General features: G+C 41.9%; 1 protein-coding gene across 6 annotated transcripts in view; it reads right to left on the reverse strand.

Moving 5' to 3' along the window:
- LOC136348657 (serine-rich adhesin for platelets) overlaps positions 1 to 15,089 on the reverse strand; it is a 100,677-nt gene that overhangs the window by 32,364 nt on the left and 53,224 nt on the right. For all 6 annotated transcript variants that reach the window (XM_066299653.1, XM_066299658.1, XM_066299652.1 and 3 more), the window contains one exon: positions 7,440 to 7,709. In XM_066299653.1, coding sequence (XP_066155750.1) covers positions 7,440 to 7,610 — 171 coding nt within the window. In that variant the 5' untranslated portion in view covers positions 7,611 to 7,709. The remainder of the gene's footprint in view (positions 1 to 7,439; positions 7,710 to 15,089) is intronic.

A 15,089-nucleotide genomic window follows, 5' to 3' on the forward strand; every position in this document is an offset into this window, starting at 1 on the left:
ATAGCGGCTTCGTCCCAAAACTCCTCAAAACCACTTTAGCAGCATTTTTTCCATCTATAACTTTACCTGTACATTGCAAATTCTACGACTGATCTCATTGTCATTGTCGTTTGGCCCTTCCCTTGAAATCTCCATAGATCCTGTAGTTGCCGGACCAAAGGTGCCGACTACAGGACATGGTCGCAGACATCGCGAAACTGCTAGGAACTGTGGAGTAGGTCCACGTGTGCAACGAGTGATTCAGCGGTAAGACGAAACCGAGCCGCTCAGTCGAAGACCCGGATCAGAAGGAGAACGGACTACAACAGCTAGAGATAACCGCATTTTCGTATCTGATCACTTTAAAGGCGTCAAAACGGCCACACAGTTCCCTTTCGGACTCATCTGCAAGAAGGGAGCAATGTAGTCGTATGCGGCTGCGCCGTCTGTAGACGCCTCCAGGCTGTTGGGTGACGAACTAGAGCTACAGGTCCTGCGCTTTCGCGTGAATACCGGATTGCGCCCTTGAATTTTCCACTGGAGCTCTCGGCTTGGACAGCAAAGGATTAGAATTCTTTATCGTTTCCCGATGAATCTCGATTTCGTCTTGTGGATTCGGACAGACGTATGAGAGTGCGACAACGACGACTGGCTACTATTCGGTCGTAGCTCAGCCATGACATGGGGAGGAATTTGAGTCTTCATCCAAAATGGCACTCCCAACGCGTGCAGGTACTTGACGGGAGTTCCTGGTGGTTATCCCTGGAGAGAACGCAAACTTTATGCACGGTTACGCGCCTCTATCGACGAAGTTCGAATCACGCGACTTTTCCGGCCCGCCTGAAGTCCCGATTTGAATCCGTTAGAGCGCGTTTGGGGCGAGATGAAGTGATGTGCGTCTGCTCCTACAAGTCTTACAGAGTTTGCGCAATGCGGGTGCAAGAACTGGACGATCTTCTGGAGAACGTGAGCCAAAACCTGATTCGACGCATGCCTCGTCGGTCACAAGCTGTTTTCGCTGGTGGAGGAGGAAGTGCCCGCCATTGAAGTCCGCAAACACTTTCCGTTCGGGACGCATGGACGTCGCAATAAAAATTCTTTCTCATTCGAGCAACCAACGCATAAAGTTCGTGAATTGTGTTACAGGTGAAAAAAATTCGTATAAACTGCTGAATCTGATGCAAACTGCTGGGTGACCTTAATTTTATGCTCGGGAGTGTATTTAGAACGTCTGGGCTAGGGTCTTCCTCTATTAATTCGGACGTATATACAGGGTCGGTCCGTCTGTTTAGACAGAGGCGACTGCCTTTATCATATATGAAAAAACAGAAACTTTACACAGCAAAATTATAAAGTTCATCCGAAGTCGCCAGAAAATGTTACATAATACAATTTACATTGCAAAAGAGCACAGAGCGGATTGGGCAATGGGATAATCCGTTGTGTTTTGATTCCAAAAATATATAAAATGTTTTACACTTGGTTTCACCATTTTGGCGGTATTTCTATTTAAAAATCGAAATTATGCGATTATTAGAAATCGCAATTGCTTTGAATAGGCAAGTGCGCCGAACGTCATTACGTCCAAGATGAAAGTAATAAATTAATAAATAACGATTACTAACGACGTCTGGTGCATTTATTCATTCATGGAAAGTGCGATTTCTAAAAGTAGTGTAATCCCGATTTTTAAATGCAAATACCGCGAAAATTGCTAAACGAGAAGTAAAGTTATATGTGTTTGAAATCAGAAAAAAGGCGTGTTAAATTTTTCTAAAATATACAGGGTGTTCCAGTATAAATTCTCCGGCTTTGTAGTCTTTTTAAACTTTGCGACATCCATCTGCCGTATTCGTAACATTTTTTTGGCGATTCAGGACGAACCTCGCATCGTTAGCATAATTAAAAAAAAAAATTAATAAAAAAAAAAAAAATTATTAAAAAAAAATTCATATTTTTTTCATTTTTTTTTCATAAAAAAAAATCATTTTTTTTTCATTTTTGTTTTTCATTTTTTTATAACAAAAGCAGTAGGTGCCGTCTAAACGTGCGGACCAACCCTGCGCGTAGGTACGCGAATGCGTTTACTGCTATTAAAATATCTGTTGAATTTTATGTTTCTATGTAGCTTCAAGTTTGCTGCCTCAACAACCTCCCTAATTAAGAACAATTCTCAAAACAATCATTTAATCTCGTCCGAGGCGGCCTTTCGTCGCCCGATAATATCTAAATTACATTTTAAAATCCCCGGGCTCGCTATAAATAATCGGCTTTTTAATTAGCACATAAATTGCAATTTTTCTCCGAAAGACAAATGTGAGACTTGATTTATTATCAAGATACGCCGATTAAGGAGAAAATTTATATATGAGTTTTCAGCTCTTCGGCGTGGATGTACATACCTTATAATCAGGAGCAATTATTGCATGAAACTCTGTAAGTAGGTTCCAGAAAGTCTTTTAGGGAAAAAAGTGTGTCAAAAATTAAGTAACAACGCTATTATAAGATTCAAATCACGTGGGGCAATCTATAATATACGTGTATGTATTGTATGTCATCCAACGCTCTGCATTCTTTAACTTTCACTCAGGATTGTGTCTTAGTTTGTTTATGCACAGACACAAAACCCGCCCACTTACTGGGATTAAAAGCTTGGTCGGTTAAGTCGTGTTCAAGCATTCACAAACATTACTCTAGTTTCCCTTAAGCATTCAAAATTGTTACATTTAAATTTATCGTTCTGCAAAATTAAGTAGACGAACGGCATAAATGGCAGTGCGACGCACAACGGTCAATAACTTTCGGTTCTCATCTCTTCGAAATTACTCGGTGAGATGTTTCGATTCAACGCGTCACACGTCATCTTTCACTTGTCATCTGTCACGCATCATTTTACGCATGTCATCTGCCATCCATCCTCTGTCGAGATGTGGACTCTCATCATACGTATCAATTTGGTTTTGTGCGGTGACGTTTGCTTTCACATTAGGTACTACTTTCCTGGGTCCTTTGTTCACAGTAGCTAAGAAAAATGATTCGCCAGGCAGGTGTCGTGCGTTCCGTTCGCTTTGTCACCTGTCACTATGTTGACTCTGTGGTTGTTTAAAATCTGCTGTTATTTTAGGAAGTAATTGCGATACGGAATTTCACGCGTAGAATGTTATGAGGTTGTTTTGTTGGTGGCACTTTTCGGGTCTTTTGCGTTCGCCCTCACCTCCTTCCTAGTGAGGCGAGGCACTTCCACAGGTTGTACTTGCAACGGTTTGAAGCACTTCAGCAATTCCAGTAGCTTTGTCGTCGGTCCGCGTGCTTTTCAGTTTCCAACTAACTCTGGGTGATTTCATTCTCCCCGCGACTCCCGCGACTCCCGCTAATTGTTGCGCGACGAATCCTCAACGGTGCCCGTCGCTGAGGCGTGACAGTCGCCCCGTCCTCACGGCGACCATGTCGCCTGGCCAATTGAGGTCGTTAGCGGGGCCCCTTTTGCCGATATTGTCGGCTATAATTGAAACACGTTTTATTTATGATTTTGTTTTTTCCTAGATTTTGTATGATTGCAAACAAAACTCGCCCACGCGTCTATATGCCTGCAGGTCAAGACGAAACATTATACGAGGAACTGTTCTAACTGCTAATTCACATCTCTCGAACGTCGATGCGTCGCCTTTGCGGGCTTTCAGCTTTTCCCAATTAGATCCGTAAACGGCCTTGTTCATTTCCATACTCGTTATTCAATAGATTTGGGACTATTGTTGCGTGCCTATAACTTTTCCTCAGTTTAAAAATAAATAAAAGACCGTGTGCTCCGAGCGTGGGACGCATCAGACGGTCAACGCTTCTTTGCTTTACGATGCATTTTGAATTATCCCCTTTGCACAATCATAATAATTTCCACCCATTTTGCATTAAATAAAAGCTCTATGCATAATCGCAAAGCCACTAAAATCCTGCGAATTTATTGCCGGATTTAAGCAGTGATTTCCCTCCTACATTCATTCGACTCTCAGAAGTGCCTGAATCTTTTGACCTACGAATGAGGGAGATAATTTACTTCCTTTTAGTGCAATACATTGCGCCGAAGCGGCTTTATGGCTTTGTGTAAAACGCGTTTTAGATATAAAATTTTGTCGCGGTTGTAAAACTAATATGATTTTATTTATAGTTGATATCATTACGGGATGACTAATATTGCGATAAATTCAGTTTTATGCGGTCCCGGGAGGAAATATTTTGTCGCTATTTTACGATTTGAAAAGCTGTATAAATTTATATTGGAAGGTAAAATTAGCGTCTTCGCAAAGAGCATATCGTATATCGCCTTCTTGCTTCCAGCTCTTGCAGATTTTTCTGTTTGGAGCACGATTTCAGGGCCCCTTCGCGTCGCGAAAGTCCCCAGTCTCATCCGGGGGGGTATTTAGGTACTCCCCGACAAAAACACCTTAAAAAGCCCATCTCGTTCGGTGGCAGTAGTACGATGGGCAATGTTCTTGGGAGAAAAGCAAAGTCAATGTCACGACGGGATCTGGTATTCACGACTCGGGAACAGCTGGTCACGAAGTTATTATTAATTGACCGGATTTGTTTATTAGTAGTCGGCCTGGTTGATTAATTAAGGCAAAGTAAGAGTTGTTTTATGGCGTTTCTTCCTTTCTTTGGGCATCTCCATAGGTAACAAATGCACCGCATTACCTTTTTTATGCTGGTTTTTAATCACTTTGCATCTCTAATGCGAGCGATTGAGTAATTATGTACGCTTAAGTAATTTTCAACGTGATTGCGAGTGGATTAGAATTGCCAATAGCAAAATCGCACTCTTTTCGGATCTTCAATGCAGGCGACTTTCGAATTTCCAAGCTTCAAGCGGCAGAGCTTTAGCAACACGTTTACAAGTAGTCATCTGCGATACACGTCATCCATCGCGGAAACCGCGAAAGTTTCACATCCACCATCTCTCTACCGTTGAGAAGGTAGTCCCGGAAGTTCCCGGCCTGACCTGCAGATGGCGCCTTTTTTCGGATATCACAAAGACCTAACCTTAAAAAGCTTAGGGCCAAAGTTAAGCTCCGCCGAGTTGTGCTCGTTTTGGAGTTAGTGAACGCTGTTAGAGACTTGGTAAAAAATGGGTGCGCAATTCAATACTTTCACTGGAAAGGTCTTGGTTTGTCCAACATTAAGGCGGAGTTAAACTCCGCTCTGGCGGGATCCGGTCCATCGTTAGCAATTGTGAAATTTTGGTGGTGTAAACGCGATCGTCCTAGCTGCCAAGATGCACTCAGTAGCCAATGAGCCGATGACGTCAGATTTTTGGGATCTACGTGGGATAATTTTTATTGACTATCTACCTAAAGGACAAACGATAAACGGGCAACATTATAGGAATTTATTGCAGCGCCGGCTTGAGCAAAGGAATCAGAAAAGAGCGGCTGCACTCGGCGGAAAGAAAAGTTTTGTCCCGCCAAGACGGCGCACTGGTCCGCAGTCCCGTCGTTGCGATGGCCAAAATCACCTAACTCGGTTCCGCACTTTATCCACTTTATTCGCCAAATTCAACCCTCTCCGACTATTTCCTATTTCCGGACTTGGAGAAGGGACTCGGTGGAAAGACATTTGCCAATAATGAAGAGGTGCAGTCCGAGGTTGATGCCTATTTCGAAAGTCAAAACTCACTACGAACCAGGTGCTGAAGGTGTGGAACATCGCCAGGAGAAGTGCGTCAGCCTCAAAGAGGACTGTTAGGAAACGATGTGACATTTTCCATTTTTTTTTTATTTAAGTGTTAGGTCGACTACTTCTGGAACTATCCTCGTAACGTTAATGTGGAGTCTCGTAAGGAGGCAAAATTCAGTATACTTAACCGATTACTCTTATTTGCCATAATTTCATTGGATAATAAAGAGGATCAAAACTACATGGGTGAAATTACATGAAAGGCATATTGTTTTGGAAATTTAATAATGCTCTGCCAGCAAAAAACTATATTTATACTAATTTATGGTATATTCGTTCGACCGTGGGCGTTGAAAATGTTCCCTCGACCGGGCAAATTTGTTGGTCGTTTTCATCTTTTTGCTATTCACTTTTAGACCGTCTTTGTTTGAGACGGGGTCATGACTAGGCATTTAAATCAGCATTAGAGGAAGAAGATTTGAATGCCTTTCCTAATGTTACTGGGAAACAGTGAGGAAACGCGACTGATGATCTCCGGGTCGAATTGAACGCACCCGCCATTTTTTTAGTCATTTCTCAAGACCGGTACCTGCGGCCGGGACCCGCCCTTCTGCCAGACGCCTTGCCGGACGTCCAACGACCATCAGAAAATACAGGAAAAATCATCTGTCCGCTTAAAAAAGTAAATCCGACGACGGCGCCTAGAGTCCTACGTGCAGTTTTAAAAGTTCGATGGTACTCTCTGGCGAAGTACAGAAAGTACCAATGAAGACGGGACGGCTACTCCCTTCGATCCCGTCAACTTGAACAGAATGAAAATGATTCGAGCACGCATTGGTTTTTCTCGAACATTTCGGGATCCAGTGGGAAGTTTACAAATGTCGACCTAACCGAATTTGTATCTCTTATGGTTTTCGAGATATCAACGGCGAATAGCCGGTCTGAATAACACTGTGTGCGAGAAAAGTTCGCAGTTTAAGTATCTTCCGGACGATTCACTTCCAGTTTTCGTTGTGCATCAACGTTTCGTGGTGCCGTGATTCTCTTCCGCACGAAAACGCACTGTGACGCGACCAAATTGCACGACAAAATTTCTAAAACGAGCATCCGAGTGACGCCACTCGGAGGGGCGGGGCGGTGGTGGAGCTTTTGAAGATAGTTAATAGCGGAAAATTACATTCATACTGCTGCAGTCGATAGTGGTAATGGACGTACTTCTTCGTGATGTTATTTTCCGATAGAAGTACGTATTCGTTAATTTATGGCCAAAGTAGTGTTCGGTCGTGTTATTGCTGTGCTTGCTATTAAAATTCTATCTCTTCCAACAAGGAAAGTAGGGCAAGTGAATCTTTACGAAACATATCCAATTAAAAAATACCCAACTAAAGACAAAATCAACAAAAACATTACCTTAGACCGTGAATACAATGATTTATTTATCATTTAATCCGCAAACTCATTAAGCCACTAGTGAAACGAAATTTTTTATTTTATGCGAGAAAGCATGGTAATTTAAATTAAAGTTTTTTGTAAATTTGCTATTTGGATTATTAGTCATATGGCTACACAGCACACATTTTTCGACTTTCATCGCACAATATTTTTCTCAACTTCGAGATCCATTGTGCTATACAGATCTAAGACTTCATAATTGAACAACGTAAGATTTCGTCTGTCTCAATTTATCTGTTATGCCAACCGAGATTCCACAGTGACCTTCGAATTTCGACCACCCTGTGCATAACCTTACGGTTATCGACCGCACTACATGAACTGGACCATTCATTTCTTACCTTTCCATATCGATGCGATGCATCGCGAGTGTTGGCCGACCAGCTGTCCGTTTCCAGTCTGGCTCGCTCCAGGGCACCCGTAAGCGTGTCGATTCTGGACCATTCGCGCACGTCATGATCCCGAAACGGCGAACCCCCTGTAGAGGGTGGTGGTGCTGCTACTACTTCCATTTGCCACGAAATTCTATAGTTTACGTCGCTGCGCAGTGCGCAAGTCGGAATGTGAGTGGTCTTCACGTCTCGGTGTTCTTATGAATTATTGAGATCAGTCTGAAAGAGAGAGAAACATGTTGACTTCCAAATTAAAAAAAAGATGGAGAATTTGGGGAGCAGCTGCCAAAAATAAATAAATAAGAAACATATTCGTTCTTATGCGTCTTCGAAAGGGAAAGGAACTTGGGGCGTCAGTAGGAGTGATGCGTGCACTGGCCAGAACCGGCGAAACCAATATCGCAACACCTCACGGGTGAACTATGAGCATAGGGGGGAACAAATACGAACTCGTTGAATATAAACTACGGGCACGTAAAGCAGAAAATAGGGGGAAAATTAGGGGCAAATGGAAAGCAAATTACGGATAGGAGTGAATGAGGCTAAGATATTTTCGACAATAATTTTTTGATGGTAAGATATTTTCGATTCCAGTGAGCAAATTTGAATTATTATCGAAAAAACGAAAATAACTGTTGGATAGCTTAATCATTTAGCTAGAATTTGCCCATAGACCATTTTGTGGGAGCTCGCAATGCTGCTGACGTGTGCCCGGAAAAGTAAAAAACTTGTTACCTTTACCCCCACTAGTGGGGTAGCGATAGCAAATATTTTAGAACGCTGTAAATGAACGAAAAACACGGTTTTACTGATTTTTGATCATTGAAGCATATTTATTTAAAGTTTTTCTTGAGAATGAAGGTTTAATCAGAATCTGTTTCCATTCCTACTTGCTCATGTTCTCGGTTTTCCTAACTCTCAATAATTTTTCTTGGACGATCACGACCAGCAGTTTTATTGTTTTTTTCTGGACATATATACTTATATCTACCGGGACGTACCATGGTGCGTAAACATAAAAAAAGCGAATTGCCATTTTTGCCCCACAATGATATCTTACTAATTCTCAATGATGTTGATTAATAAACAGGTGTTTTAATGGAAAACAAGTGTCATAGCTGTGTTCAGCACTTCGTTTTACCTTTCAATTAACGTACCATATCAAATTTTTTAACACGAATCGTGCACGAAACACAACGATCAGTACTATCAAAGTCTTATAAGCGCAATGTAATTAACATAAGTTGGTCGTAACTTTTACGAATGAAGACACAGAAATTTAAAATGTATCTATCATTGTCGACAATAAAGGGAACTACAGCGGCAGTGGCGCCATCTTCCGTCTAGCCGTTTAGCTGCCAGGTTGAGTTACTATCTTAACCCCACTCTCCCCTACGCGAAGCAATAATTACGGGCCCGCAGCAGGACGAGTGGGGGCATGTGGAACGTAAATTACGGACACGTGCAGTAGAACTACGGCGCGTAGTGCTGTCCCCTCACCCTACAGGCACTTTGAATCTTTCTGCACTCTTCTCCGTTGTTCTACTTTAGAATCATGGATATTTTCGTCATCTTTTCAACAATAAACACGTAATAAATTTGATGAATACTTTACACGTTCTAAACTTTTACGATCGCTAATTTATTGTGACCTAACGTTTCCGCAACATGTACAACACTCGTTTATCAAACAGGTTGTATGTCAACTTAACGAGCGAAAACATGAAATGGGATGACACATTTCAGTGTAATATTATTTGAACTGCAAAATCCACAAGGCGTTAACCGGGGCTTGTTAAGTCAGCAAACGAAGAACAGACAGAAAAGAGACCCTCTTCTCTGTAGTTAACAAGCGAAGAATATTATGTCCTCGAAGAGGCAGATTCTAGTTGTTTATTTATGTGTTCTTTGTTTCCTTTGATGATGCAATGCTCGGCGGATGGATTTGATGATAATTAACCATATCATTGATTTATGCAGGTCCACCACCGACGGGCTCAACCAGCACCTTGTACAGTCCACTGAACAGTCATTGGTCGTAACATTTACAAACTGTTCGGTATTGGAGCTTTGACTGCCCAATTCAAATTGGCCTGCTCATAAAATACCATCACGTCTCGGAATGTGCTCAGTTTCATTTAAAAGTCGAAAGATGTTTGATGTCTACCGCCCACTTTGTCAATCCCTGACTGATGAATTGTTTCCAAAACTATGTTACCCAAGTATTCAATTTTTTGCCTGACCGACGTCCGTTGTGCGACCTGAAGACGTTTGAAGAATCGCTATTCGGACTTACATCAGAAAGCAATTTATATGCTAATTTTTTAAATAAAATTTATTCAACAATTTTTTATCTTGGAACTGCTATTGTGCGGCGTCATTGTTCGACTCATCTCCTTTCAAATTTGGAACTCGGCCATGGTTTTTTTACACCAAATGTGCGCGCTCTTCGGACAGTGTTCGATATTCAAAAATTAAGTAAACATAGCCTTATTGACACCACAACATCTGGGCAGCAAGTTAAAATATCTAAATTAACTGCGGTAACAATATTTGAACTACAAACGTGCCCGTAAATGAAAACAAACCACCCAGGCAGCCCTAAAAACCGCTCCAAAAGCTCTGAATGCAACAGCAACCGTACATTACATTACGCGAATAGTAAGAGGCACATTGCGGACGAGACGAAAGCTTGCGCAAGGTCAGTGGTTTCGGAGAACGAAATGGCACGCCGTACTTTCAAGTTGCGTCCGATGCTTTTTCTGTGGCTTGCTGCTGTTGCATCATAAATCGATGGAACTTCAATTCTACGAATTTCCAGGAAACGCGTTTATTCGTGTTCCAAAGTCCCGAAGGAACGCATGTGGAGATGATGAGACGTCAGCGCAAGTCGACCGTGCGTAACAGTATTACGTAACAGTGTGACAATTCCTTATACGGCATTTGCGCGTAATAACTGACATTTAGCCATAGGCCGTCTTTAGCAGTTCAGTGGCGGACACATTAAGTTACATAAGTGATTTACAGCCACCTTCGTCGACCAAACTTGTCCTCTCAGGAGACTTTCGAAGATGTCGGAATACGTAAAAAAATATCTCGAGAGCTGCTGCTCATGTTTAATACCGATCGCACGAATCGTAGGAGGGCAGACACGGACGTTTGATTTGGTTTGACGTTGCGGGCTGAGTGGGGAAACGCCCTTAGTCTGCGACTCGGGTCGTTTCGCCCTAAGCAGAGGTCACAATTTTGCTATACCCAACAGAGAAGTGCCAACTTTTGCAAAGAGAAAATGGCCACCTCAAAAAGAATCATAAATTTGCAGACCAAGCCCAAAACTCCTGGAATGGTGTTTTAAACCGGCCCACCGATGCAAAGGGCGAGAAGCAACGAAAAGATATTAGATAATTTATTTATAATAATATTCGAGTCTGCTCTTTCTTATTGTCAATATTTTGCTGTAGTTTCTCTTCGTGATTTTTCTTTTTGTCATAAATTCATCAAAGACACAGCGGAGTTGCTCGACGGTTCGTGCAGAAACACCCCAAGTTCATGCGAAATTTGACCTTCTGGCATTTTTCAACATGACTGACCTTCATCTATTCTATTATACTTTGCAACCTACGAGGGAGTATCAAATTTGAACGGTGCTGATGTTTTTTTAATTACGGACCATGACCATGAGGGTGTTGATGCGCAGATGACTTGTACTGTATGAGAGAGGGGCCAACCGACGGAAAGTCGCTCGGTTCCCCTTTACTACGAAAAGAAACAATGAGCAGGGCAGAAGTGCGGTTCTTCGTGGGGCAACGAATTATAATCGAGTTTTTGTCCGTACGAAGAGGGGAATCCCACCGAAATGTCGCCGCGATTGCGGGCATGGTGTGGGGACTACACCCCCTTAAAAAAAAACCCTGTTCGCATGGCACAAGTAATTTTGCGGGAGGGCGTGAAAAGGCCAAGAACGAGAGCCGCGAGCGTCACCCAAGGACGACTATGTCCAAAGCCGACAATGCGGAGGTCCAGGAATCTCATGGAAAGAGATCAGCGCATAACGCTCTGGGAAGTCGTCGATGAACCAGACATCGTCATGGAAGTGTCCAGCAAATCGTGACAGACCACTGGAAAACGCACAGCGTCCGCTAGATAGGGTCCCCGTCTGTTATCGGAGGATCACAAGCAACATCGATTGGAGACGTCTTAGCGACACCCAAATCGATTCCACCAGGAGGGTCAAGCCTTCTTGAATCGCACCATTACCTGTAACGAAACTTGGGTCCTTCGTTACACGTCCGAGTCGAACCATGCGATCGCGGAGTGGAGAAAAAGTGGTTAAGGCAAAGATGTGCTCGTCCTCCGTCAGGCCTCATGCGGACAATGAAGAAAATTGGATGCACTAGGGCGGTGAACACTGGAAAGTCCACCGTGGAGTCCTGATTAGTACCGTTGCGAGTTCCATCTTTTCGGGCCTATCAAAGGAGCGCTTGGAGGCCGACATTTCGATGACAACGACGCGGCGGAAGCGTTCACGCTCCGATGGCTACAAGAACGTGCAAAGAATTTCCAAGATAATCTAAACGTAAAAGGGCCCCAATCCGATGGGAGAAATGTAGTTCCAGGGTGGAAGATCACGTGGAAGAACAGTATGTTGATTGAATGAAGTTCGATTTTTTTACAATAAAGGAATCCCCTTTGTATTTGATATTCAGTTAGGGAGTTGGTGAGAGTCCAGAACAATAAATTAGTTTCTTGTTATTATTTCGAAACTTGTTCTCTGTGACTTAGAGCGTTTCTGCCGCACTGAGTGATTCAGTTAGAGCGTCTGGTAATGAAGATAAACAATTAAAATGAAGGAAAATTGGGAAAATGCTTCATGGAAATGTCATTCGACCCGCCAGTTAAACGAAACTTGCTGCGAAAGAATCTCGCAAACCGATTAAAGTTTATTGTTGAGGAAATTTGCGCAACACCTTCTCAAATTGGGAGGTTATTAAGCCCGGCACCTCGCAAATTGGTGGGTGATTTTCTGCCATTGGCCACGAGCCCATTACGATTACAACCGAATTAACTCGAAATCTATTAAATCACCTTTTGATAAAAAAAAAAAAAAAATCGAATAAAAATCTTACGCAATATTACTTCGGCTCCCACAAACCTAAACGTCCATTGTACAATTACACTGGGACGCTCTCGTGAAACGCTAACCAGATTATATCACCACTATTGTCACACAATCACTAATCACACGTGACGATACGATCGACTCTACACCACGAGAAAAGTTCAAACTTATCTCCCTGACAAGATACACGAGAAAAAGTCACTATACTTCTCCGATCACGATTATCTTTGGAATGAAAAAATATCGAGATCATGGGAATCACATTATCCTGGTAGGGTTTATTTAAAACTTATACAGTGGACCAAATAAATTTACGAGTTTATTATACTTATGACCGGGCAGTCTCCGGTTACCGCTAGCACCGAATCAGATGAACCTCTTTAATAAACACACTCTTCAGAACTTCCGTATGTTGCCCACAGTGGCCGTTTGCTCAACATTGCGCCTAATGGCTGTTGTCTTTGGTACACGCTCTAAACGAATTTCTATGACTCTGTGTGAACTGGTCAAATATGAGCCCACGCGCTCGCAATATAAGGCAAAAACAAGTTTATTATCTATACATCGGCTTATCCATATGTTATAAACAAAGATTTAGACGTGTTTAAATGTGGCCAACAGGTGTACGGGAATTTGGCCGAAAGCGATCTCCGAAAACGCCTGAAGTTTTTGTTTCGCGTCCAAGTCGGACGTAAATCAAGAACTGATTTATGACTCCAAATCGATTTTTATTCGCTCATTTGCTTTCTCCACGAGATCCTTAATATTTAAACTGGAAGATCGATGGCTGGAGCGGTGAGCTGGTAAAATTTCTACAGTTCCAACAAAACTCGAATCACACCCATTTATGATCCCTGTGCGAAAAGTGTGCTTTGCGCACGTATGTGCGTGCGAAAAGTCGGTATTTGCATGTTTCAGAAACGCATCCGTTGTCAAAGCGGTGTCGTCGCATCACACTACCGGGAGACGCCGCGTTGACGTCCAGAGTGCATTTTAAAGCCCGAAGGCAGACATCAAAATGCGCATGCCTCAGATACGTACCGTGCGACTCTGAACTGTACCCCCCCTGTTAAATTTTTATCAAATTACTACTTGCAAAAAATTCGAAAAATAGGACGAAAAATATTGTCTTTCGACGTTTGTTCCTTTTATCCAAATGTCGCTCCCAGCATTGGTAGGACAAAATGGCCGATTTCTTTAAATTGAAACCTGGATCCAGTGGGATTTCGATTCAAAGGTATTTCGCTGCTACATTTAATGGTGCAATGCGATTTGGAACCGATCGATTGGTTTCTGAGAAAAAGAGCTATAAATAGAAAAACATACTTCAAAGCTGAAGATTTCTGAACGACCTCCGAAAATTGCAACGAAATTAGAGGAAATTTATTTTTTTTTGTAGGGAAATTGTACATTTGGTGATAATTTTATAGAGGAAAAAAAGTTTGAAAGTGGAAGTCAAAAAATGAAAATAATCCTTACGAGGGGCACCAAAGAACAAAATTTTATTTACGAACCACGTTCTATTTGTAATATTTCCACGCATTGAAAAGGTATCCTGGTCACATCAAAACACGCCGATTTACGGAAGAAGTGTTAGATTCAAAACTATAAAAAATCTACAAAGCGTTATTATTTCGAAAAAACATTTTTTTTTTTTTTTTTTTTTTTTTTTTTTTTTTTTTTTTTTTGAGAACTTTGGCGTGCTATAAGGGCAAAATGAAGCTACATTGGACGTAGCTAAAGTTGCCTAGAACGCCTTATTTTTGATTGAGGAATTTTGGGTCAGACGTCGTACAATCATTTCAGAAACACCCTGTATATTCGTTTTTTTCTGTGAAGTAAAATAGTTTAAAAAAATCGTTGTGAAAAATCGAGAACTCGACTGTAACGAACGTACAAGAAAGTCCCGTCCAAGTTCCGAGTTCCTATAATGTACATTCTTACTCGGTTATAACAAATACATAGTTATAACGAACCGCTGGGAGATGCTGCTGTGAGCGAACTGCTGGAGATTTAAGCGAATCAGCCAAAAACGAACACATTTCTGACTTTGAGGAAATTAACTTAAATGGATATGACATGATTGATGAACACGTGGAAGTTGATGAATATCCTAATGATATTGACATTGTTCAAATAACTGCCAACGATCAACATGAAAACGGCTAGAGTGATGGGGAGGAAGTCGACAGGAATGATGGACTGTTAATCCTCACGGCTCAAGGGGCCCTTTCTGGTTTGAACGTGCTGCGTACAGATGATTTATCCAGACAGTGAAAACTTTTTAAATGCGACGGACCATGGGCAAAACAAAATAACTGAAGAGATATGGGAGAACCGCACGGTGCAGAGTCAAATTACGGACTTCCCTTCCACCTAAACTTTGACTTCATTTAAAATTTTTGTTGTTTTTTTATGAATTTTTGTTGTTTTTTTACGAATTTTTGTGGTTTTTTTAAATGAATTTTTGTTGTTTTTTA

This window comes from Euwallacea fornicatus, chromosome 34 (genome assembly GCF_040115645.1).
Source record: "Euwallacea fornicatus isolate EFF26 chromosome 34, ASM4011564v1, whole genome shotgun sequence".
Taxonomy (NCBI): Eukaryota; Metazoa; Arthropoda; class Insecta; order Coleoptera; family Curculionidae; genus Euwallacea; species Euwallacea fornicatus.